The sequence below is a fragment of the Lontra canadensis genome, unplaced genomic scaffold (genome assembly GCF_010015895.1).
Source record: "Lontra canadensis isolate GAN:19392208 unplaced genomic scaffold, GSC_riverotter_1.0 scaffold69, whole genome shotgun sequence".
In the NCBI taxonomy this organism is placed as follows: domain Eukaryota; kingdom Metazoa; phylum Chordata; class Mammalia; order Carnivora; family Mustelidae; genus Lontra; species Lontra canadensis.
Window position 1 is genome coordinate 7,575,600 of NW_022631063.1, and position 26,671 is coordinate 7,602,270.

Here is a 26,671-nt window from a genome sequence, read left to right on the forward strand (position 1 = left end):
ATTCCTTTATAATTATTTCTTGAAGTAAACAACACAACAGAAATCCTTGGCTGACTTTTAGTGATGGAAATCACATTAAATTTTGGTTTAGAAGTTTAAAATTTATAGGCTACTGTACTTGTAATTGCTGCTTGTTTATTCACTGGCTAGCCATATTTTTAAGCTTCTGTTTCTTTACCCCCCCCTTTTAAAGATTTTATTTATGTGAGAGAGAGAGAGAGAGCGAGAAAGAGCATGAGCAGGGGAAGGGGGAGGGGCAGAAGGAGAAGCAGGCTACCTGCTATCAGGGAGCCCATACAGGGCTTGATCCCAGGACTGTGGGATCATGACCTGAGCCGAAGGGAGATGCTTAACTGACTGAGCCACCGAGGTGCCCCTCCATTTCTTTACTTTTTAAAAATGTTAATTACAGGGGTGCCTGGGTGGCTCAGTTAGTTAAGTGTCTGACTCTTGATTTTGGCCCAGGTTATGATCTCAGGGTCATGAGATTGAGCCCTGTGTTGGGTTCTGTGCTGGGTTTGGAGCCTGGTTAAGATTCTTTCCTTCCCTCTGCCCCTACCCCTCCTCTAAAAAAAAAATGGTTATTATACATTCATTTTTCTCAGCCTTGTTGTGAGGGTTAATGAAATATATTTTGTCATTTAAAAAGTATTATAAATTTCATCTATCATGATTGAGATAAATACATAGCTTTTATTATTCAGGAGATATTTAGTAATTTCTTATATAGGATGCATAGAAGGTCTTTATTCTTTATAAACCATGTGTAATTTTTTTTTTAAACTAAGTGTAACTGTTTTTGGTATTGGACATGAAGGATGGATATATTCCTGACTGTTTAATGAGCGCTAGGGTGTTGTTGTTTTTTTTTTTTTTTTAAACCAGCGCAGAAAGACATATTTAAAAAACAAACTGTTCTATTGCAATTATTAGGCTAGCAAAGGGAGGAAATACAGAAAAGCTCAACAAATATTAAAGAAGTTCACTTATAAATTTTTATAATTGGAGAGCTTGAGATTTTAATTTAAGATACATAATTTGCCTAGGAAGTATCAGATGCCATGGTAATTTGGCTTTCAGACAGAATAATTTTTTACTTTTAGAGAATTCTCAAAATAAATAGTAAAACTTCTTTTACTATCATCCTATTCTTTTTTTTTTAGGATTTTTTTTTTAAAGATTTTTATTTATTTATTTGACAGAGAGAGATCACAAGCAGGCAGAGAGGCAGGCAGAGAGAGAGAGAGGAGGAAGCAGGCTCCCCGCTGAGCAGGGAGCCCGACGCGGGGCTCGACCCCAGGACCCTGGAATCATGACCCGAGCTGAAGGCAGAGGCTTTAACCCACTGAGCCACCCAGGCGCCCCTTTTTTAAAGATTTTATGTATTTATTTGACAGAGATCACAAGTAGGCAGAGAGGCAGGCAGAGAGAGAAGAAGGGAAGCAATCTCCCCGCTGAGCAGAGAGCCCGATGCAGGGCTCGATTCCAGGATCCTGGGATCATGACCTGAGCCGAAGGCAGAGGCTTTAACCCACTGAGCCATCCAGGTGCCCCTATTCTCTATAAATATGTTAAAAAAATACAAAAATTGGCAACAATTAATAAACTGCTATGTTAAAGTGAAAGTTCTAGGATTATGTAATTCTAGACCTAAGCTTTTCAATATTTTTTTTAGAACAAGTTTTTACTGCTATTTCTGTAGAAATTATATTTAATTCTTTAAATATGATGGACAGTTTGACAAAGTGGGAATTAGGAGTAATCTCAGTTATAATATTTGAAAATTCCACTCAGGCATTATTTTATCCAGGAAGCTTTTCCTAAGCATTTTGCTTTGGATCTAGCTGCACAGTATTATGAGATCAGATTGTCAAACCACATGATGGAAGTCTGCTATACACTTGTCACTTACCATACTATTTACCTTTTTCTACCATGATTTTTCAAGTTTCTTGAAGGCAGGAAATAATATACCCTTGTTAATCTTTGTACCTCCTATGACTTGCAGGTAATCTCTGGCATATTTTAGATATTCAGTTACGTAGTAGATTTTATTATTCATTATAAACATGCTCTGCAATATTGTGTGAAGCTGTTTTATATTCATTCTAGGGTTCTCCTGCCATTACAATATTTAGCTATTTTATATATGTTATGTATTAATTGCTGAGATTGCTTTATTTATATTTTGAATAGAATATTTTTTCTGATTTTAAGTTTGTTTTAAATATTAGGTCTTGGAGAAAACGCTTGTGCAAAGAAAAGTCATGAAAAGTACCTTATAGCTTTGAAGAGCTCTGGACTTACATATCCTGAGGATAAGCTTGTATATGGTATACAGGAGCCATCAGCTGGCACTAGTACTCTGGCAGTTCAAGGTTTGTCTGTTTAATTGGAACAGTGATAACTTTTCTGTATTGAAACAAAAAGGCCCTCAAACTTGACTAATTATTAGAGAAATTTAAATATGTCATTCTCTTTAAGGAAAGTAGTAAAAAATGTAGAAGCAAGAAAGAATATATTGGCATTTTTCTTAAGTGGAATTTGGTTAGCTTATTAAGGTTCTGTTTCTAACTCATGAAAAGCATTGCTATTAAACAATAGCTCAAAACTTTTGTATCTCAATATTTTAATAAACCATGGTTTAAAACTAAGAAGAAAGAGATCCTTCTGAAACACCATTTATGATGATTAAATCTGGATATTCACTAGAGATTTTCTTTGAAGTATAAATCTGTTAGACCCGAATTTATTAAAGATAAATGTTGAACCTCTATCAAGATATCTATTAGAATGAGTTGTCTTAAGGTAATAAAACTTGGCTTTTTGTTTATGTCTCAAAATAATTTTAAAGTAACGCAATATGTAACAATTATGAAGGAAACTTTTTCTTCTCCAAAGGTTTTGCAGGTGCAACAGGAACATTGGGACAACTAGATTCTTCAGATGAGGTGAGATTTAAAACTTATTGAATATAGAATTTAAAGTTATAGAACTATACAGAATTGTGGATATTATCTAGCTTAAATTCCTCATTTTGTAGACACAGAAGCCTAGAGTGGAATAAGTTAGCCAAGATTATATTATTAGATTTTTACTTCTTTATAATTTATCTCTTTCTTCACAGTTTAGAAATGGGAGATAGAGATAGAGATCTTTCCTTAGGCAGATATCCCTAAATTGATCCAAACTGTAAAATATATAAGGAAATTGTTTTAAGAAATTTAGCTAAGTCTGCAACAAGGTATTAAAAGAATATAAAAGGTAACTGCTTTTCCAATTTCATAAGTTACACCTTATATGTTATATCTTATTTAAAAAAGTAGTGTACTCGGAAATAGATTGTCAGTTTGAAATTTAACTTTTATAGTATTTATTAGCCAAATAATAGTGTTTATTAAATATTTCTGATAAATCCTTTATAGCATTCCTATATTTTATTAGCATACAATTTATAAGGGAGGATTTTTTTTTTTTTTTTTACATCTGTGTATAATCTTGATGCTTATGAAGTGTAGATTTCTTTTTTTGGTCAAATTTAATGATTAAAAATTTAAAAAACCAAATTGTATTATATTTAAATATACTTTTTTAATGTAACTTTTTCTTTGAAAACCATTTTAATTTGATACTATCACATGAAGTAAGCAAGATATCCTCTTTTGGAAAATATGATTTTTGTTATTGATGTCTCATAATTGATTTAATGCCTTATCATTTAAACTTCCTAGTAGTATTTTTCCCCCTCTAAAAAGGCTCCCACAAAATGCAACATTTTCTGGAGTCTCTTATTGGACACACAGTTTTAAAGAGGTTTCAACAAATTGGAGAGGAAGTTTCATATGCTGTTTACAAGTTTGACTCTGGAATTAGAGTGCCTGGGTTTGAAATTGGCTCCTGTACCAATTAGTAGTGTGAATTTGGGCAAGTGTCTTAACTTCTCCATGCCTAAATTTCCTCTTCTGCAAAATGGAAGTAATAAAAATATTATTGCCTGGGGTTATTGTGAGGATTGAATGAGTTCATATATGAAAGCGCTTAGAGCTTAGTGCCTGGCATATTGTAAGCACTAAATATGTGTCTGTAAAATAAAGTAAAATCTTTTAAAAAATTTAATTTTTAAAAATCATTTTAAAATACTGTAAATGGTTAGCTAAAACTTTTGCTTTTTTTTTATTTTTTATTTTGACAGACAGAGATCACAAGTAGGCAGAGAGGCAGGCAGAGAGAGAGGAAGGGAAGTAGGCTCCCCACTGAGCAGAGAGCCTGATGCGGGGCTCCATCCCAGGATCCTGGGATCATGACCTGAGCGGAAGGCAGAGGCTTTAGCCCACTGAGCCACCCAGGCACCCAACTTTTGCTTTTTTTAACTTCAAAGAGTTACAAACAATTTTGCTATAATGACAAATGGGAAAAAAATTACTGGTAGTTAAAACAGACTTCCAAAAAAATCAAATAGACTTTAAAAAATACATATAAACATTACTCATTTGAACTAAAATAGTATTAATTCCATTTTGAAGCTAGGGGAGGGGAGTGATGGAGGTAAGAATACTAATTCTTCAAATGTCAAAGAAAGAAGAGATAAGAAGGGTTTAGATAATAAGCATGTAGTTTTGCTTTATTTTTTAAAGATTTATTTATTTTAGAGTGCACGTGTGTGAATTGGGGGGGGTGGGGAAGGGCAGAGTATCCTCAAGCAGACTCCCCACTGAAGGTGAAGCCTAATATGGGGCTTTGATCCCAGGACCCTGAGATCATGAGTTGAGCCGAAATCAAGAGCTGCACACTTAACCGGTCAACTGAGCCACCCGGGTGCCCCTAGACATTTTTTTAAAAGAAGATTTTACTTAATATATTTTGAGAGAGAAAGAGTGGGAGATAGAACAGGGGAGGGGCAGAAGGGAGAGAGAGAGAGTCTTAAGCAGACTCCACACCAACCACTGAGCCTGACTTGGAACTTGAGCTCACAACTGTGACATCATGACCTGAGCTAAATCAAGAGTCGAATGCTTAACTGACTTGAGTCACCCGGGCACCGCTAGACATGTGGTTTTTAGTAACTTATTCTGCTTTATTATTTCTTTTTTTTAAGAGAGAGAGAGCAAGTGAGCTGAGGGGATGTGGGCAGAGGGAGAGGGAGAAAGAATCCTACTCAGGCCTCACACCCAGTGCAGAGCCCAATGCAGGACTTGATCTCATGATGCCGAGATCATGACCTGAGCCAAAGTCAAGAGTGGGTGGCTTTACTGACTGAGCCATCTAGGCACCTCTATTCTGCTTTCTTTAAGGGCTTTTTGTGGAGAAGCAGAATGGCCTGTCGAGAAGATGAGATCTGGGAAGACTTAGAAATTGTATATAAGTTGGTACATGAGCACATTTTTGTTTAAAGCCAGCCGACAGGAAAGGAGCCTGTATCTATCATCAGTAGTAACTGTAGAAAATTATTTCATAATGAAATGGTTTAGCGATGTTACAGGACATTTTTTAAGATAATCTAAACATCTAGATATGATCTAGAACAATAAAAGTCTATAGTTAATGTTTGTTTATATGGTAGGTTAGAACCTTCATACTGTTTTAGCATACCTGGCATTATGGATCTAATAAGAATTCTACTTTATTTTCATGAATTGAACTGATTTCTGGGCATATAGAAAGCTGATATTCAACATAGATACTTTTTTCTCTGTCTAGGAAAGAACTAACAGTCATTTTTGTCTTGGCCTAAACTCTCTGAATTCCCTTTTAAGTTGCCATGGATTTTATGGTAGGGTGCCAGAAGGAAATCCTTTTTTTTTTTTTTTTAAAGAAAATGATATTTATTTATTTATTTATTTAGAGTGTGAGCTGGGGGGAGGGGACAGAGGGAGTGGGAGAGAGAATCTCAAGCAGACTTCATGCTGAGTGCAGAGCCTGATGTGGGTTCGATCTTATGACCCTGAGGTCATGACCTGAGCCAGAACTAAGAGTTGGACACTCAACTGACTGAACCACTCAAGCATTCCTAGCTGGAAATCCTTTTGTGTTTGTTGGAGAGAGAAGTAATTTCTGGATGGATATCAGAGGATTTGAAATATGGCTTTTCTTTCTTTATTACCATTGCTTCTAATCTGTCTTTATATCTTTTCTTCTGTCTGTTCATTCCCCTGGGATTCTTTGTTTCAGCAACTTTTGTGTATAATGTTTTATATAATAATTTGTTCCTTAATTATGATTATGCCTCAGTGTGACTATCATCTTAAAAACTGGATGGTGACAAGTTCAAAATATTCATTTCATCTATCCTCAAAATACATCATTTTTTGAGAGCAGCAGAGAATTATTGTTAGAACATGTGATATATATTTAACTTATATATTTAAAAGTAGTTTAGGCTCTGATTTTTAAATCATATTTTATAATTAAAATTTTAATTTATTTAAAAGTACTTTTTATAGTTTATATATTTATTATATTTTCTAGTTGGGATAAAAATGGGGTCATTTGGGCATTTGAAAACTTGAGAATTTGAAGTAGAGTTGTTTAGCTAGAAGTGGATTGAAGAGATAGCTATTTTATTTTTTTAAGATTTTACTTATTTGAGAGAGACAGAGCAAGAGAGAGTGAGAGAGAAAGAGAGAGATCATGAGTTGGAGGGGGCGGAGGAAAAGGGAGAAGCAGGCTCCTCACTGAGCTCGGGGCTCAACATATGGCTTGACATGGGGCTTGCTCCCAGGGCACCTGAGGTGAAGGCAGATGCTTAACTGACTGAACCACCCAAGTACCCCTACTTTAGATTTTCTTTAAGAGAAGCTTGAGCTTTAAAGTTGGGCAGACCTCAATTTGAATTTTGTCTCATAATATCACTTTGTTTTTTGCCAATCATTTAACTTCTGAACATCCATTTTCTCTTGGAAAAGTGATGAGAATTCTGTTAGGATTAAATCCAATAACATAAAGTACCTATCATAGATAAGACACAGATTAGACTCTAGATAAATGTTTTTGTCCTAGTACTTTATGTGAGGAGTGATTCAAGTATTTGAATTTTTAGCTATTGTGGGTCATATTATACACATTTCTACTCATCTTTCCAGAGGAAATAATTTACTAAAACATGTTTTAAAACAATGAAGTTGATTAAAAAAAAAATTTTATTTATTTATTTGACAGAGATCACAAGTAGGCAGAGAGGCAGGCAGAGAGAGGAGGAAGCAGGCTCCCTGCTGAGCAGAGAGCCTGATGCGGGGCTCATTCTCCATCCCAGGACCCTGGATCATGACCTGAGCCAAAGGCAGAGGCTTTAATCCACTGAGTCACTAGGCGCCCCAGTGAAGTTCATTTTTAAAAATTTAATTGAAATATTACCTAAGTAATGCACAAATAGATTGTAGTTGTTTTGCCAAACAGTTCAGATTAAATAAAAGTCCCCTCTCTACCCTTCCTAATGCCAGCTCTTCTTTGGGTAACTACAGTTAATAGTTTGGATGTCTTTGACAGATCCTCTTCTATGGAGTTTAATAACTGTGTTTATAGAAATGCATTGTGTGTGTGTGTGTTTGTGAATAAATAAAAAATATTATGCCGGTTTGTGTCCTTTCATTTACTCCATAATGTACTGTGCATATTCATCTTTGTCAGTATTCTTTTCTTTCCTTTTTCTATATAGTATTCTGAAATATGAATTAAACTACAGCTTATCCAATCATGTCCTTAATTTGCATTTTTTTATGACAAGATACAGTGCTTACATTTCTTTTCGTGCAGGTGTGCAAATAGTTCTCTAAGATGTGGAATTGCTAGGTCACAAAGTATGCATATCTTAAATTTTAATAGATTCATTTCTTCCTGATTATAAAATAACACACATATTTAAAATGAAAAGTATGGAAAAGTATAAAAATAAGACCATTACCTATGGCCAGTCCTAAAGGGTTTTTAGTGATAAAGGGAGGAAATTTTCTATTTTAAGATTGTGATCATTTTGTGTGTGTGTGTGTGTTTTTTTTTTTTTTTTTAAGATTTTTATTTATTTGGGATGCCTAGGTGGTTCAGTCGATTAAGCGGCTGCCTTTGGCTCAGGTCATGATCCAAGCATCCTGGGATCGAGTCCCACATCAGGCCCCTTGCTCCGCAAGGAGCCTGCTTCTCCCTCTGCCTCTGCCTGCCACTCTGTCTGCCTGTACTCTCTCTATCTCTCTGACAAATAAATAAATAAAATCTTAAAAAAAAGATTTTTATTTAAAAATTCTTTAAAAATTCTTTAAAAAAAGATTTTTATTTATTTGTCAGAGCACACATGTAAGGGAACGGCAGGCAGAGGAAGAAGCAGGCTCCCTGCTGAGCAAGGAGCCTGATGCAGGACTCGATATGATCATAATTTTTTATACAAACATATATTCATTAATGTTTTATTGATGTGTGTACCACAAGGTCGTTGCCTCTTTTTTTTTTTAAGATTTTACTTATTTATTTGAGATAGCGCTTGCACTGGCACAGGCCAGGGGTGGTGGGCAGAGGGAAAGAGGGTGAGGGAGAGGCAGGCTCTCCACTGAGCAGGGACCCTGACTGTGGGGTCAATCCCAGGACCTTGGGATCATGACCTGAGCCGAAGGCAGATGCCTAATGGACCGAGCCATCTAGATACCTTTGCTTTTTGGTTCTGAACACATTTTCAAATCTTGAGTTAGTAATAGAAGAATCATATAATACAACAAAAACAAAAATGAGAATCAGGAGGAAGCAATTTGAAGGTTATAAAAATTACTAATGCTAGAGCAAAAAGAGACCTTAAAGTTCATTTTGCCTAACTTATAGATGAAGAAGCTGAATTCCATGGAAATAACAGGTTCGCTCAAGCTAGTGAATTTCATTTACTAGTTTTTGGTAGAGTTGGAAGTGGATACTATCAAGTCTCCTATCTAGTTGTCTTCTATCTAGTTGGTTTAAAGTTCTTTCTGTGAAGTGGATAAACGATTCTTTTATTACTATTGCAGTACAACACATTTGTCCTAAACTTTGTGGACTAAAATTACCCCTTTTTTTTTACTCTTACAATTTTATGACTCAGGAATTTGGGACCCGCAGCTGGGCATTTCTCATTAGGGTTCCCTCATGAAGTTCTAGTTAGTTGTTGGCTGCCACTGCAGTCCTCTAAGTCTCAGCTGAAGTGGAGATTTAAGGTGGCTTACCGACAGGACTGGTTGTTGATTGCTTACAGTCTGCAAGGAGCTCAGCTGGCTTTTGACCAGAGTGCCTACAGGTGGCTTCTCCAGAGTGGAGGTCTCAAGTTGTTACATATTTACTGGCTTCTCCCAGATTTGAGCTGCTGGAGAGCAGAAGCTGGACAGCCTTTTCTGAGCTAGCCTTGGAAGTTACATAGTGTCACTAACAAACTGCATTTTATTAGTTGGCAGTTGTCAAGGTGGGCCCAGAGTCAGTAGGAGGGGACACAGATCCCACCTCTAGAAGGAGGAGTGTCAAAGAATTTGTAAACATGTTTCAAAACTTCTAAGATACGACTTTGCCATTGTTTTTCCTGAATTCACTTGCTATCCAAAATAATGACTAGTGATTATAGCTAACATACCAACAATTGATTAGAGATTTTTCATCTACTCAGTGCTTTTTTGTTGTTGTTGGGAAAACTGTCACATGACAGTGAAATAATGCTGTAAGCAGAAATGGCTGTTGTAGGGTTTTAATTAAAATTATAGAGTTTTCTTTAAGTGTGGTAGTTACTATTGTAGATCAAGAAAATGGAAGTTTACATTTAAGATTGTAAGATATATATTTTTAAAGTTGATCTTTACCTTTGTGAACTCCTTTTAACTCTGCAAAGGAGAAAGCTGATGCAGGAATAAGATGAAAATAGTATGACAGAAGAGTACCCAGATACACATGTTCCTGAACAAATAACCTATTTATGCCATTTAAAATTCATAAGGCTTTTAAAGCTATCTTGATTTTTTTTCTGCAACTATAGGCACAAATGGAATGTTTGCTTTTTAGTATTTATATTTGAAATTTAATGAAGACCTGGATATGGTTAAAGCTTAGAGTTTCTATACCCTTACCCTACAGGGCCACGGGATTATTGAGCAGACTCTTTTCATGATTTCATTCTTGTAATTTAACATTGATAGAAAAAAACAGGACGAGAAGCGGGCAATGACATCTTCATTACTACTGTAGAGAAATGATTGTAACAATTTAAAAATGTAAGAATTTAGAATTGGAGAGACCCTAGAGGTAATCTGCTCTTATCCCTTTGTTTTAAAAATGAACAGATTTGAAACTATTAACAGCAGCAAGATTTCTATTTGTAAAGAGTTTTATTGAATGAGGATACATATTGCAGTCTACTTAATTTTATTCATACGAGTTGTGTCAGAAATTTGTCCCTGCTGTCCCTAGAACATTATGTACTCAGCAGGGCTATTTATACACATGACATTCTTCATACTACTACTTCTTATTCTTTTTTTGTATAGCTCATATGAAATAGGAGTAGAAAATGTTGTTTGTGTTATATGGAACTGAAGAGAAAATAAGCACATTTGACTTTATAAAGTATTTTTAAATTTACATTTATATTTTTTGTTTAGATTTATTTTAACCATCAGATAATTCAGTTCAAAAGAAGATTATAGTATCATATGTACATAGGTCTAATTAGAATTTGTCAGAGAAAATAGGATCTTTTAAATCAAGATAATTTTTTAAGATTATATTCACTGTTGCCATTATCATATGTGTGCAATGACCAGATCATTAATTTCTGTGACATTGATGTACTTAGCTATTAGTACAGATGAAGGCATTTAAGACACTTTTCCCTCTGTGAAACTGTAAAATTATGAATGTCCATTGTGCAAAAATTAAAAAGGTAGAAAAAAGCATAAAAAGAAAACATGGTAAATATTTTCAGCTGTACCATCCAGAGATAACCATGATTTATTAATTTTGCTTGTTTACTTCTAGTCTTTTTTTTTTCTTCTTGCATACTTTTAGGTAATTGAGAAATACTTGAAGTAAGTTACTATGTAAATATGCTTTCAATACTCTTGCCTTTATTCAAGACAGAATCCAGATGAGCAGTTAAAACTAATTTGTCAAAATGTGGCAAAAGCAGGATTATTGAAATTGAAAGACAGAGTTGCTTTTCATAAATTAATAGGTAAAAGAAAAAAAATAGTATTATTTAGTTTTATTTTGGAGGTAGAAGGTTTAATCTAATCATAAATTACATTAATGGTTATGAGGTAGAGAATCATAGAAACTTTAGGCAGGAGCTTAGAAATGTCTAGTGAATTGCTTTTCCAGTGCAGGAATTGATTTTACAACATTCCTGACAGTTGGTAAGCCTTTTCATAAATACTTGCAATGATAGGGAGTTTACTTAGTTTCTGAGGCAACTTGTTCTTTTGTTTGATAGCTCTAATTATTATAAGGATGTTCTTCTCAATACTGTGCTAAATACTGTAATTTTCACACATTCTTATTTTTTTCCTTTAGAAGTATTTTTATTTTTATTTATTTATTTATTTTTAAGATTTTATTTATTTATTTGACAGACAGAGATCACAAGTAGGCAGAGAGGCAGGCAGAGACAGAGGAGGAAGCAGTCTCCCTGCTGAGCAGAGAGCCCGATGCGGGGCTTGATCCCAGGACCCTGGGATCATGACCTGAGCCGAAGGCAGAGGCTTTAACCCACTGAGCCACCCAGGCGCCCCTATTTTTATTTTTTTAAAGATTTATTTACTTACTTGAGAGAGCAGGCGAGCTGGAGTGCACATGTATGCCATTGGGAGCACAGCAGGGAGGGGCAGAGGAGAGGGAAAAGCAGACTCCCTGCTGGGCAGGGAGCCCTATGCAGGGTTGATCTCAGGACCCTGAGATTGTGACCTACGCCAAAGGCAGATGCTTAACTGACTGAGCCACCCAGTTGTCCCTGAAAAGTTTTTGTTTTTACTTCCATAAGACACCTCCTTAAATCTTTAGCTTTAGTGATTTAATATTTTCTGCTGTACATGCCTTTTTCATCTATTCACTCCCTTTTCATTGTGTGATTTGATTCAATAGACAGGCATGGGCTCTCTTTCGATAAGCATACTGTTAGTTAAAGTCCATTTTTTTTTTTTAATAGGCCTTTTAGCGTTTATGCTAGATGTTGGCAGGAACCCCGTGGTCAAAAATGAAATGCCTAGGTTTTGACCCTCCCATCCCTCCAACACTGAACAGTTGACAAGCTAGAGGTCCCTCTCTGCTTTGTACTTGTAAAGTTGATTTAAAGTAAACAATCTCAGATTATAGTGGCTTACTTAAGTCTGTGTTTCATTTTATTGTTCTAGTCTTCAAGATCTTTGGATTTTATTTTTATAATCTGATATGTTAAATATTCCTTTTAGCCTTGTATATTCTGTATTAACAGCCTTTGAGTATTTTTTTAACCATCTGTGAATTTACCAACTTCTTTTTATGGAGGTCATATTTTTTTCATCTGCTTAGTAAATTCATAAAATAAGAAAGATTAATTTGGTTGTAAATTTTACAGGCTAGGAGTTTGAATGGGTTTTTGGGATCTTATCTCATTTTGGACGTTATATATATTTTGGGCCTGAAACACATGTGGTAAGGTGTCACTTCCCTGCCCAGGTATTGTTTAAGATTTCAAAAGTGTTTTTCTGGGCTGCACAAATGCTCTCTGGATAGAGGTTGTACTTGATTTATTTCCTTCCTTGTCCATTGAACTCTGATTTTTTCCCAGGGTTCTTTCTCTGCTGCTTCTTCATGGATAAATAGGGAAGAACTAAAACTTACTATCATGGATTTGGGGTTGGGTGTGGCATTGTGGTTATGATAACTGTATTTTCATCTTCTTTAATCCTGAAATTCTCACCTCTGGGAGTTCTTCCGGTTGTTAGAAGTATTGTTTTTTCTCAAGACAAAATGTGGGACTTGTAATAGATAGCATAGTAATCAGTTATCTTGAGCAGATCGTCACAGGATTGGAAATCAGAACCATATTTAAAATTTATTTATTAACTTAAAACTATAATCCATATTCATTGTTGAATAAATAGAAAGTAAAAATTAACAAAAATATAAAATTATATATTACTCTATTATTTAGAGGTGGCTAATTGTAGACTCTGTATTCTAACAGATTTTATATGTAGTATATTTTAATAGTTTAATGGTTTCATCCTATACATGCTACTCTATAACCTGCTTTTCTCACTAATGACAGTTTTGAACTTCATAAGAAATATATTTTAACAGGTTTTATATGTGTATGTTATCAGTACTTAAATGTTTCGTACTCTTTATGCTATTCTATATAGCATGCCTTTTTAATTTTTAATGGTTTTTGAAGAAATATCTGGTCACAATGAAAAAAGAGCTCTAGCATTGTTTTCCTTAGAGTACAGGTATGCTCTGATTTATTTACCTAATCACCTGCTCTTGGAAGCCAAAGTTTCTTTTATTTTGCGTTACAGGTAACATTATGATAAATAGTTATTCATCTAGTCCTTATTCACTTGTCTGTTTCTTTAGGATAAATTCCTATAACTAAAACTTCCGTTGCAATGATAAATATACCTAATGGCTTTTGACATGTGTATTGACAAATGGCCATTCAGAAAAATCTTTAATCTCCCTTCCTAGCTGTATTTGATAATCTACCATGATGTGAAACCCAACTTACTGGTCTGTTTCCAGACTTCATCGTTGTGGTTTTGTTCATGCTGTCTTTTCTTGGAATGGCTTTCCTCTCCTTTGCTTGGTTAATTTTACTTGATTTTTAGACTGTAAGGTTGGGAAATTTATAGAACTTTGTTATGCCATGACCATTGCTTGATCAAGGATGCTCTTTTTATAGGGAGTTTGTATTTGAAATTATGAAGTAATCATAGCCTGGGTTATAGATTTTTTTTCCCCCAAATTTGTCTTTTCTCTGAGGATTGGGAGAACAGTTTTACAAATGGCTGATAGCTAGATCTCACACTTTAGAACCCTCTGGACCCTGTGTCATGATTTTATATTCTTGTGTCTGCTTTTTGTCTCTTAAGCCTCCAAATATCATTTTCGCAAGTTACTCCAAGAGAAAGTGAAAGTGGTAGAAGAGGAGGAGAGTGTAGTTTGACTGTCAGTACTGCTGCCAGGTGGTAGGTGGTCAGAGAGGACTGGCAAAGGTGGGGATTCATAGGGAGGGCATATGGAAGTGCTGGGTAAATGCTAATTGACAGAGCTAAATGGTGTCTTCGGAAAATCGAACCCCTGAGGATGAATGCTAGGTTTGCCAGAAACCTGAAGTTAAGGCTGTGGTGGTGTATAGGCCGAGAAAGCCATACTAGTTGATAAAACAGCAGCATGAAGCCAAGACTACTTTTCTGCTTTGGAGATTTGGTGGGCTGTAATTGAGAAAGTACCTGGGAATTTGTACCACAGTTCTAACTGCTACCACCAGCACAACACCATTGTTAGTACAGCAAACTACCACATGTCTTTAGAAGATCATTTGGCTCATATATGTTGGAAAATAGGAAAAAGATGTCAGTATTACATGGAGGTTTGGGATTCCTCTGCAATCTTTCCTAGTTCAGGAGAACTAGGATAATGGGGTGTAGAATCCTATCCTTCAGCTGGAGGGGAAAAAATGTGAATTCTGCTGCGAAGGAACCTTTTCAGCAACATTTAAAGAAATTTAGAAATGAGCACTTGCATCCAGGGCTCCCTCCCCAGGAGGCACACTTCTAGCTTCACATTGGTTGCAGGAGGGGCAGGCTGTTGTTTCCTCTGCTCCTTTTCCCTCTGTGCTCTCTTAGCTGGCTAGGTTCCTGTTCTGTTGTTGTGATGCTGTGCTAACATCCCCTGAGACAGCCTCAAACCACGGCAAGATGTTGGTGTGGGCATCCAAATGATATCCCCAGAGACGGATTATTGCTTTTGTTACTTCTCTGGTTACAATCTTGAATAGGTTGTGAGTGGTCTGCCCATCTTTTTTTCTCCATAGGCTTTGTTATTTTTCATGTGAATTTTTTTCAGGAATGAATATATCACATATATGCAGAAATGCCTGTATTTCCTTCTTGGAATTTTTTTCCCTAAGTATCTTAAAAAAATTTTTTTTTAAACTGTCAAGTTTAGCATTTAATGTCCTATATTTATTTTTCAGAATTTGATTTTTTGAACTCCTTTTTTCTCTCAGATCCTTCAAAGCCTTTTCTCTATGCATTGTTTTAGCCCTCTTCCGTTGCTCTTCTTTCTTCCTATGCTAATCTGCTTCCCTCCTCCTCTTTATATTCTTTGTGCATTTGATGTTACATTTATAAGGTTAGGAAAGTTTTTTTAATAGGAAATTTTTTATTTTGACATTTTTGCGTTTTATAAGTCTTTCATTAAAAGCACAGATTAAATTTACGAGCTCTTGTATTTTAATACTAAGGATTTTCATTATATATTATGCTAATTTTAAAATAAAAAATTTTATTACGGTATATACATAAAAGTGAAATGTGGTGATTAATACTGTGTAAGCATGCCTGTGTTACATGTTTAATGTAATTTATAAGCATATTTCTACTTTATGTGAAATATATACATTCATGAATAGGACTGTATATGATGCTAATTTTGTTTTCCTCCAGGAGGATCAGGATGGGAGTCAAGGTCTGGGCAAGAGAAAGAGGGTCAAACTAAGCAGTAGCACCAAAGGTATTTATATTTAATTTTTTCCTTGTGTAAAAAGCTAAAAATGAAAAACAAGAAACAGATTTTTTACTACAGACACAAACTGATAGTTAACAGAGGGGATGTAGGTGGGAGGATGGGTTAAACAGGTGATGGGGGATTAAGGAGTGCGATTGTTGTGATGAGTACCAGGTGGTGTATGGAAGTTTTGAATCACTCTGTTGTATACCTGAAACTAATGTGACACTGTATGTTAATTAACTGGAATTTAAATGAAAACTTAAAAAAAAAAAGCTAAAAATAAAAATATTTAAACATTTAAAAATGTTTAATCATTAAGAACACTTGGTGGGCTAGCCACTTTGAAGGGAGAGTTATGTTCTTACATTTGTCTAATGATGGAGAAAGTATTGTTAGGGGGTGATTGTGGGGGACCTCAAAAGCAAATGAAACTCTTACTATTGGAATTTTGTTTATTTTTTTTTCATAAGATGTGCTTTATTATATTTGAGCCATTAAAAAAGTGAATCTTTGGGCGCCTGGGTGGCTCAGTGGGTTAAGCCGCTGCCTTCGGCTCAGGTCATGATCTCAGGGCCCTGGGATCGAGTCCCACATTGGGCTCTCTGCTCAGCAGGGAGCCTGCTTCTCTCTCTCTCTCTCTCTCTCTCTCTCTCTCTGCCTGCCTCTCTGTCTACTTGTGATCTCTCTCTGTCGAATAAATAAATAAAATCTTAAAAAAAAAAAGTGAATCTTTTCACTGATTCTTTGATTTGGATCCAGTGTTTTTGGTATAAAGTTTAGATTGAGTTACGTCTTTTTATAATCTGGGGTATGTAGTTTCTACAGTGAAAAAACATAAGTATGGGAGAGATGGTGAGAGAGAGAGGTGGGAGGTGGGAGAGAATAAAAATGAGTGGCACTCTTTTAAGGGTTCAGTAAGGGCTCAATATGTTTGCTCAGAGGAGGAAGTAGGCATGTCTGTAGTAAGGGACTAGATTAATGATAATAATGAGTAATATTTATTGATCTTTTTGTACATGCTAGACATAGTGCCAGATATTTCACATAAGTTGGTTCATTTAATTCTTAAAGTCACCATACAAAACAGTAATTATTATTATTGTTATTGCTGTTATTACTATTTTATGAATGAGGAAATGGAGGCATGTTAGAGATCACAACTAATGAGAAATAGATCCTTAATTCAAATACCAGAGCCTAAGCTGTTAATCACTGTTTTCTTGACCCTTACTAAAAAATTTTCTAGAGTACTTGTTACTCGTTGACAGCCTGTGCTCTGGATTTTTGCCATGGATTTGCAGATCTTAACATGGTCTATATCCTCGATAGTATCGTCTGTCTGTTAGAGAGTCTCCAGAGGTTGAATTATTATTTTGATGAAAAGAAGATAATTATTATTTCTGGTGCTGAGTGTATCTCTTGGAATATTTATAGCTGCTAGGAAAGGTGGAACAAGCAGGCAGTTTCAGTTGAGGCTCATTTTGCAAGTCTGTTCAGAGTTAGTTATGCTGCTGCATTTAACTTGGAGCTCCTAGTCTTGGGGACTGCTCAAGATCTTTCTAGGCAGACTAAGAAGACAGTAAACAGATTAACAGGAGAAAATAAAATTTAATGGTGTATGTATGGGGAATTCACACAGATGTGGAAATTCCCAAAACAGGCAAAATAAAGTATATAGGTGATTCTGAACTAGGGAGAAATGGGTAAGGTCTGGAACTTCAAAGGGAAGACATGAAAATCACAGAAAAATGGGAAAGAGTAAATATTTGATAAATAAATATTTGCTGGGCCTCTTAGAAACAATGGGACACAGGTCTTGCTAGGTTCCTCCCTGTCTACCATACTTAGTTTATATCATAATGTAGTTATCTATGGTGATAGCTCTCTTTCTGGAGCGGGTCCTCTGTCTGAATTCTTTTTAGGTTGTTGATGGGGAAGGCAAAGAGGTTTTCCTGAATCTGCTGGTTTTGATTGCTTTTGTTTGATATAGTTGACACACAAAGTTACATTAGTTTCAAGTATACAACTTAGTGATTTGACAAGTTTCTACGTTATGGTATGTTCACAGGTGTAGGTAACTACCATCTGTCCTGTAACATCACTATTGCAGGATCACTAACTGTATTCCTTGGGGTCTGCTTTTTATTCCTACGACTTACTGATTCCATAATTGCAGGCTGGTATCTCCCTCTCTCCTTCACCCTTTTTTGGTTATCTCCCCACCTGTTCTGTTCTGGCAACCATCAGTTTGTGCTGTGTATTGATAGGTCTGATTCTGCTCTGCGTGTGTGTGTGTATGTGTGTATACACATATATATTTACATACATATATATTTATAGATATATTTTTAGATTTCGCTTATGAGTGGAATCATATGGTATTTGTGTTTCTCAGTTTGACTTATTTCACTTAGCATAATATCCTCCTCTAGGTCCATCATGTTGTCTCATGACAATCCCATCCTTTATTATGGGTGCCTAATGTTCCATTGTGTATATACACCACATTTTCCTTATCCATTTGTCTGTTGATGGAAACTTCCATATCTTGGCCATTGTAAATAACGCTGCAGTAAACATAGGGGTGCATATATCTTTTCAAATTAGTGTTTTGGTTTTCTTCGGTTAAATACCCAGTAGCGGAATTACTGGATTACATGGTATTTCTGTGTTTATTTTTTTGAGGAACCTCCTCATCTTCATACCAAAGGAGTCCATCTTGGGGTGGCCTGCCCTTGGCTCAACCCTAGCAAAGGGCATGAAATTTGATCTGTGATCCAGGATGCACATGTGTACTCATGTTCCCCTTCTTCCTTGCCTAGCAGGGAAATTGTGATGCCTGAAGGAAGTTAGAACTCATATGGTGACCTGGCCTTTGACTTACCAGAGTTGTCTGTGTGTTTACCTGAGTCCTTGACATACATCTGAGTTGAAGTGGACTCTTAGGTACATACTTGAGTTTCAGTTTTAGGGATGTCTAAAAAAAAAAAAAAATACTTGATATGGTGTGAGAGATCATTGTTTTCCTACAGTCTGGTCAAATGTTGGATGAAGATACTTTCTATGGAGACTTAAAATTGAAGCTTATTTTAGTCCTGATTTTTTTTTCATATTTGAGATTAGATTATCTTCTCTTCTTTCCTCCACTGGTGAGAAGTGCTACAGAGATTTAAGACTTGATCAGTTACCATTTTTGCTTTAAGTATGTGCATGGAAGAATGGCTTTTTGAATTAGTAGAACCTCTGTTTTCAAAAAGTGGTAGTTGTTTTTGAAGATAACAGAAGTCCAAGAATTGGTTTAGTTTTTGTAAGAATGTGGTTCAATGGTTTGAAAGTGAGCTGAAAATAAAAGATAGTAATAGGCAAGAGGTTGAGGCACTGTGCCACATTCACTGTCTCGTTTCTAAACCTAAATTTTAAGGATGAAGAAACTGAGGCCTATAGGGCTTCAGCTAACGTGGCTGAGATTATTGAGCTCCTGAGTTATGGATCCTGGACTCTGCTGTCTAATGAAAATCTTTATGTTACTCATGCATTTGTACCACATACTGATTGCTCTAAAATCTCTTTTTACAGTTTGGCTTAAGGTAGTTTAGGCATTCTAAAAATCATGACAATTTAAATCCAGATTTTAAAGACAAATATGTCGTTATACATAACTAATGGAAGCATTCTAACCACATCTCCATAGCATAACACAAAGCACATCACTCATGTTTTAAATATCTTGGGGAAAATGACATCACTTATTTTAAGAACAATGACAGTGAAGATACTGTGGTTTTTTTTCTTTGGCGATGAAAAAATGGAATCGTACATAATTGCAGTTATTTTGATTTTAGTAGAAGTTAAAGCTTTTCTGGTTCATTTGGATTATTTATTTTAAAAAATGAATACCTTTTTCTATATATATTATATTATATTATATATAATATATATATTATATTAAATATATTATATTATATATAATATAATATAATATATAAAATAATTATGGTAGCTCCAGGCTTTCATTTGGCAAATGCAGACTTGCAGAGTCATAACTGAGTTCTCAGGTTAATACTACAAGTTTTTTTAATTTTGTAAATATTTTTAGAAACACTTATCTTTGAGGATTTATTTATTTTTTTGGTAGTCTAAAATTTTCAATCATATTAGTGCTAAATGAATTGTAAGAATTAAACTGACATCAGTAATATGCTCTGGGTTATATTCAAAATTAGAATATAATTTTGTCCACCTGATTCACTTGGGCCCTAATTTTATTTTTTTTGGCTTTGACTCTGTCACTGTGTGCCTTTGAATATATTTTACCTCATTTTTTGCAAGATTTATTTATTTCTATTTTTAAAATCATTGTTGTATCCTGGGAATGATCTAGTTCAGGAGGAAGAGATTTCTGTTTTATAAGTAGAAAATTCTGAGATTTAGAAAATAAAGAATAAATAGTTTCCACTGGGATGTATAGTATAATTATATTTATATATATATATTTTTTGAAGATTTTTATTTGTTTGACAGACAGGGATCACAAGTAGGCAGAGCAGCAGGCAGGGAGAGAGAGAGAGGGAAGCAGGCTACCTGCTGAGCAGAGAACCTGATGTGGGGCTTGATCCCAGGACCCTGGGATCATGACCTGAGCTGAAGACAGAGGCTTTAACCCACTGAGCCACCCAGGCGCCCCTGTATTTATATTTTTATCGCTATTAAATATTGCTTATACCAAAGGCAAACTGAAAGGGAGTTAGGAAATTGGGATATAACTTTTGCTTCTCTGTAGTTAAATTCGTAGTATCTCCAGAATAATGGAGATTCTAAAGATTATTCTAAAAATAATGGGTTATTAATTATTAACAGAAAAATTGGGTTAAAGTTATGTCTAATAAGTATTTATTCAAGCCTGTTAAAATCAGAATGTTTTAGGGGCACCTGGGTGGCTCAGTGAGTTAAAGCCTCTGCCTTCAGCTCAGGTCATGATCCCAGAGTCCTGGGATAGATCCCCACATCAGGCTCTCTGCTCAGCAGGGAGCCTGCTTACCCCCTCTCTCTCTGCCTGCCTCTCTGCCTACTTGTGATCTCTGTCTGTCAAATAAATAAAATCTTTTAAAAAAAATTAGAATGTTTTAAAGAAGAATCAAGAGAGATATGGCATGCTTATTGATGGCCTGCTTATTATTACATTTTTTAAAAAAAGATTTTATTTATTTTAGAGAGAGAGTGTGTGAGTGCAAGAAGGGGAAGGAGCAAAGGGAGAGGGACAAGCACACCCTGCGCTGAGCGTAGAGCCAAATGTAGGGCTAAATCTCAGGACCCTGACATGATGACTTGAGTTGAAATCAAGAGTTGGATGCTTAACTGACTGAGCCACTCAGGTGCCCTTATTGTGACATTTTTAGGCCCATGACCTGAGGAGATGTGGTGTGACCACATTACTCAATAATAGGAGAACTGTGAGACTGAGGTAGGGTAGGGTTAATTGAAAAAATTCTTCAGGGTTACTCTATAAGCTAACTTGAACTATAATTCAATTTAGGGCTATACATGGGTATTTTGTCGTATGTGATATTATTTTTTAGAATCCTTTGTTTAACTCTAGTTCTTGTGTAAGCATTATCACTGAACCAATCCATTCACAGTTGACACTTGCTGTATGCTCTAAAATGTCCTTATAATTGACCTGGTAATCAAGAGCAGTAGCCCAAGCCCAAGATCATTTGCTCCAACAAAGATGAAGTCAGAATTTTGTAGTTCTTTTTTAGGGAAAGACACTAAGGTGAGAGAAAGAAATAGCCAAAGTATTAAAAATATTCAGTTTATTATATATCTGTTGAGACCTTTCTGTTGACTCAGTGTGACAGGGTTGCAGAGATTAGTAGGAGACAGAGTAGTCCTCAAGGAGTAGCTTAGAAATTGGCTTGTGTAGTAATTTTATCCCTTTTTGAATCCTTGTATTTAAAAGGGACATCCATTTTCTGTTTCCCTATGCATAAAGAAGAGCATCTTCAATGTATAACATTCTTTATAATTTTCCTGGTATATTCTTACTAGATAAGAAGTAAATGCTTCTGTATATACTAGAGTAAGCAATACATTAGTAATTACTTCCTGTAGCAAAATTAGTATTTCATTTCTGGAGAACAATTTTAAAGAAATAAATTATTGAATCCTATAACAATTTCCCCCCTTTTCTCTAAAAACTAAAAATGAAAAGATTCAATAATTTTGGGCTTTATGGCTTTAATATTTTGTTTTTAGCTTAAAATTATTATTATTATTAATATTAGTATAAATACCATAAATATTGTTCTTGTAGGATAATTATTTTGAATCTTAGAAATTTTAGATAAATGGCTTATGTTAAGGGCAAATAATTATTTTTTTAGAAACTGCTTCCTATTTAAATATAAGGATTAAGTATTTTATTGTTTACCATGGAAATTGTAGAAACCTGGATTGATGATGTCAGTATTATTGAATTATTGAAAGGGTGTCCTTAATTTGTAGATACACTCAAGTGTTTGAAGTTAATGGTTATTAATTATAGTAAGGTTTAAATGAGATGAGCAGCTTAAATCATTAGGTGATAAGTTTTCTTTTTTTTATGTAGATCAATCTATAATGGATGTTTTGAAACATAAAAGTTTTCTAGAAGAACTGTTGTTTTGGACTATAAAGTATGAATTCCCTCAGAAGATGGTAACTTTCTTACTCAACATGCTTCCAGATCAAGAGTATAAGGTATCTATGTTTTTTCCCTTCCTTTCTGAACTTTGCTCCTCTTTCTTTACCTTTTCATCATGAAATTTTTTGGTTTGTTTTAAAGCCGTGTCTTATTTTATTGTAGCTTTGAGGACTGAGATAACACTAATAAAAAGCATTAGCTTCTTTTGTTGTCAAAATAGGTTTTGCACAAAAAGCACAAGATCATAGATCTGAGGCAAAGCAGTTTACAAAGCAGTATTCCTAAGAGTAGTCTGTCTGCATGGAACTTGGTCCAAAGAGAATGCTGGGGGACAAACAAAAAAATAATTGCACAAGTAAATATGTAGTCAATTAAATTGTGGTAGGTTCTCCAAAGGAGAGTTACAAAGTGCTATGAGAATGTTTAAGGGGTCAGCTGAATTTAGATTGTGGGATTATAGGGGCTTCTGGCTGGTTCAGTTGGTAGAGCTTGCTATTCTCGATCTTGGGGTGATGAGTTCAAGACCCATGTTACGTGTAGAGATTACTTTAAAAAAAAAGTGGATTTGTGAGGTTAGGTTTGAGAAAATCACAGGGTTAGTTGCTGCTGGCCATAACCGTTAAAGACAGAACAGTTATTGACTGTGAAGACTGTAGTTCCAGAGGGTCTAGACTCTCACTTATGACCATCATATGGTTATGGCAAAGTGACACAGCCTAGTGTCAAATAAATTATGCTATCCTTCTTCTTCCTTTTTTTTTTGGCTGTAGTTCTCCTTATGGTTTATATAATAAAGCCTCTTTAGGAGTTACACTTTAATGAATAATGGCATTGTTTTATGTCTTTATACCTGGTTAAGAAAAGAAGAAGTGGTGTGTATGGTACATAGAGTATTTATTTACTCAGATAGTGGTCAGTTTTCCAGTCAAATAGGAGAAGACATTTCTTTTGGAGTTAATCACATTGATTCTCTTGATTTTAATTATATTAAATCCTCTGGTATGGTTTTAAGCTGAGACTTCAGATTTTGTTGTTAAAGTAGATAGCACAGAACAAAGATACCTACTTCGACATTAGTGAATTGATATATTTGTAACCAAAGTGAAAATTGGCATTTTTAAATCATGATATTTATAATTGTTCTAAAACTTTAATAATTTAAAATGTCTATTAAAATTTTTTAACCATCCAAGTATTTTGCTAATGTTTCAGACAAAAGAATGTGACTACCATCATCATTGAAATTACTTTAAAAATTTCTGTGGGTGTCATCATAAGTTAATAATAGCTCTAAAATGTTAATATAATATATTGGAAAATGTGTTATAAAACTCAAAGTTAAACTAATATGTTTTTTCTTCCTATTGAAAAATTTACAGGTTGCTTTCACAAAAACGTTTGTTCAGCATTATGCTTTCATTATGAAAACACTGAAGAAAAGTCACGAGTCAGACACAATGTCTAACAGAATTGTGCATATTAGTGTTCAGTTGTTCAGCAATGAAGAGTTAGCCAGACAGGTAACAGAAGAATGTCAGCTGCTGGATATTATGGTCACTGTGCTATTATACATGATGGAAAGTTGCCTTATTAAAAGTGAGCTACAAGGTAAACTCAGAATTATTTCACTAGTTTTATTACTGGTATACTTTGTATAACTAGTCTTAAAAACCTCCTTACATGCTTAAAATAGCTTTAAAAATATTATGAAGTAATACATCTTTGTTAAAGAATTTTTTGAAAATTTTCATCAAAATTTAAAGACAAACTTTATTATTTTTAAGGCAGACTTTAAAATTACCTTTAGCTTTGTTATTCACAAATAGCTGTTAACAGTTTTGAATAGCTCTTTTCTGTCTTTTTGTATGATATGAGTATATTTACAGATTCAAATAATACTTTAAAAATATGCTGCTATATTGTATGTGTTGAAACATGTTTTTTAATGGTTGCAGGTATTAATGTCATATGGCTTTACCATAATTTAACCATTTCTTTATTAGTCATGTTCCTATTTTTTTTATTATAAATTTTTATTATCTGCCTTAGATATTTTTATATGCCTATAGTTTTAAATTTAAAAGTTGAAATAAATCTTTCCTTTTTTTTCTTTTCCCTTAGAGAGGTCTTTATTTTTTTCTTTTGTGCCCACTATATGATTGATACTCCTCAAACTACTATAATATTTCTAGGATCTCCTCCCATTCTCATTTCACTGTGGTCTTTCATCTTAACTTTACCTCCCTGTAATAATTTGTTTTATTTGAGTATTTGCTGTGTACGGGGCACTGTATTAATACCATTCATATGTCGTCTCAGTTAAGTTTCTGAACAGTTCTCTGAGATTGGTATTATTATTATCCATATTATCCCCACTTTAAAGATGAGTAAGTTGAGGCTTAGAGAAGTTAACGCATTTACCATAGGTTAGACAGCTAGTAAATGACAGAGTCAAGGTCTTCTTATCTCCTGATGTCTACCCTTAACCATGACACAAGGCAGGTCCACATTGATAGTACTGTGTTTTACAAGTTGGCACATGAGGCTAAACTTTAACAGCATACCTGAGATTAAATCTTAGGACCTTTCCATTGTCTTTGGAGGAGAGATCTTGTAGTTGAGACTTGCTTTGTTTCACTGTTACCTCCTTTTGCATATCAGCTACTATTTTCTCTCTGTTTTCATGTCATCCATTCTCAGGTGATACCATAACCTGAAAATTGGTGTATGCTCAGTGCGTTATGCAGTGCTTATGTATGCTAATGATAGCTAGCTAAAATGATAGCTATCAGCTTTTGAGCACTCACTATGTGCTATGCTCTTTCCTCAGTACTCTGTATGATGTCATTTAACTGTGAAGTAGATACTGTTTTTTTCCATTTTATAAGTGAGGGAACTGTGGCTTAGGGAGTTGAAGTCAATGATCTATGGTTTTGTAGCTGTAAATAGTAAGGCTAGTTGTCTGAATTAAACTTGTACTCCTTTACTATGTAAGTCTGTCTTCCTGTTGTAGGTATAATGGGAGCATAATACATTATTTACAGTAAGCAATATATCTCTTCACTTTTTTAAAGGAAAATTTAAAAGGTGCTTTGTATTATAGCTCTTCTATTTTCAGATAAGACGGCCCTTTCTTTTGAAGATAAGCTACATATATTACATGTATTGCTTGTTCTTTTTTGAAATGGTATCTATCATAATTCATTTGTATCAATGATATTCTTATATATCGAATTATATATTTAGAGAAAGACTTTCCCCTAAAAGAGTATTTTTAATTTATAAACTAGAAAACTTTAATTTTAAAAATTGTTTTGAATTTTTAAAGATATTATTTGTTTGAGAGAGAAAGAGAGGTGGGGCAGGACAGAGGGAGAGAGAGTGTCTTTAGTGGACTCCATACTGAGTATAGAGCCCAAAGCCAGGCTCTATCTCATGACCTTGAGATCATGACCTAAGCTGAAATCAAGAGTCAGATACTTAACTGACTGCACCACCCAGAGCCCCCTAAACTAGAAAACTTTTTAAAGTTAGAAGTATCTGCTCTTTTGGAAAGCATCTGGAGTTCTTTTTTCTTGACTAAATGGTTTAGCTGTGCTTATTAGTTACATATTGTTTGTACTTGATCTTTAAGGAAGAATGTTTGAGAAGATGTGTTTCATTCTCATATTTTTTTCTGTAGCCAGATTTCTTGAAAGAGTTCGTTTGTTGCCTTGCTTTTTAGTCACTCAGTAACTGACTTCATTCTAGTTTCCACTTCCACCATTTTGTTGCTCTCCCTGAAATTGTTTGTGACTCCACTGGTCACATGTTCTATTTTTCCCTGAATGGCTCCAGGTAATGCTATTGTTCTGACATAGTTATTCATACAATCTCCTTTACTCTCAAAAGTGTCCCATTTTATACAGTAAATTATGGGATCACCCTTTTCATGACATACATGATGGGGAAACCTGTGTCCACTCTTCAGACCTTATCTTTACTGATTTTCAGCAGCGTTTCACACTGTTGATTGTCTGTTCTTTCTGTGGCCCAAAGCTCTTTTCTGCTTCTCCTGTTGATGTTGGTGTTTTTTGGCACTTTGTCCTGGTATTTTTGCTCTTCTCACTTTTCCCATATTTTCTAAAATCATACTGCAAAGTCTTATTTTTGCCTTCTGTATGTACTTGCCTTCTAATGCAGTTAGTCTATTCTGAAAATTCTTACACAAATTGAATTTTCTGGAAGCTAAGTAGCTGGTGGTAGCATTGCTAAGATCTTTAAGTATAAATGTATTTCTTCTAGCAGTAA

General features: G+C 34.8%; 1 protein-coding gene across 6 annotated transcripts in view; it reads left to right on the plus strand.

Moving 5' to 3' along the window:
* UBR3 (ubiquitin protein ligase E3 component n-recognin 3) overlaps positions 1-26,671 on the plus strand; it is a 234,896-nt gene that overhangs the window by 36,065 nt on the left and 172,160 nt on the right. For all 6 annotated transcript variants that reach the window (XM_032880422.1, XM_032880421.1, XM_032880423.1 and 3 more), the window contains exons 4-8: positions 2,235-2,378; positions 2,902-2,951; positions 15,636-15,702; positions 22,307-22,437; positions 23,761-23,989. In XM_032880422.1, coding sequence (XP_032736313.1) covers positions 2,235-2,378; positions 2,902-2,951; positions 15,636-15,702; positions 22,307-22,437; positions 23,761-23,989 — 621 coding nt within the window. The remainder of the gene's footprint in view (positions 1-2,234; positions 2,379-2,901; positions 2,952-15,635; positions 15,703-22,306; positions 22,438-23,760; positions 23,990-26,671) is intronic.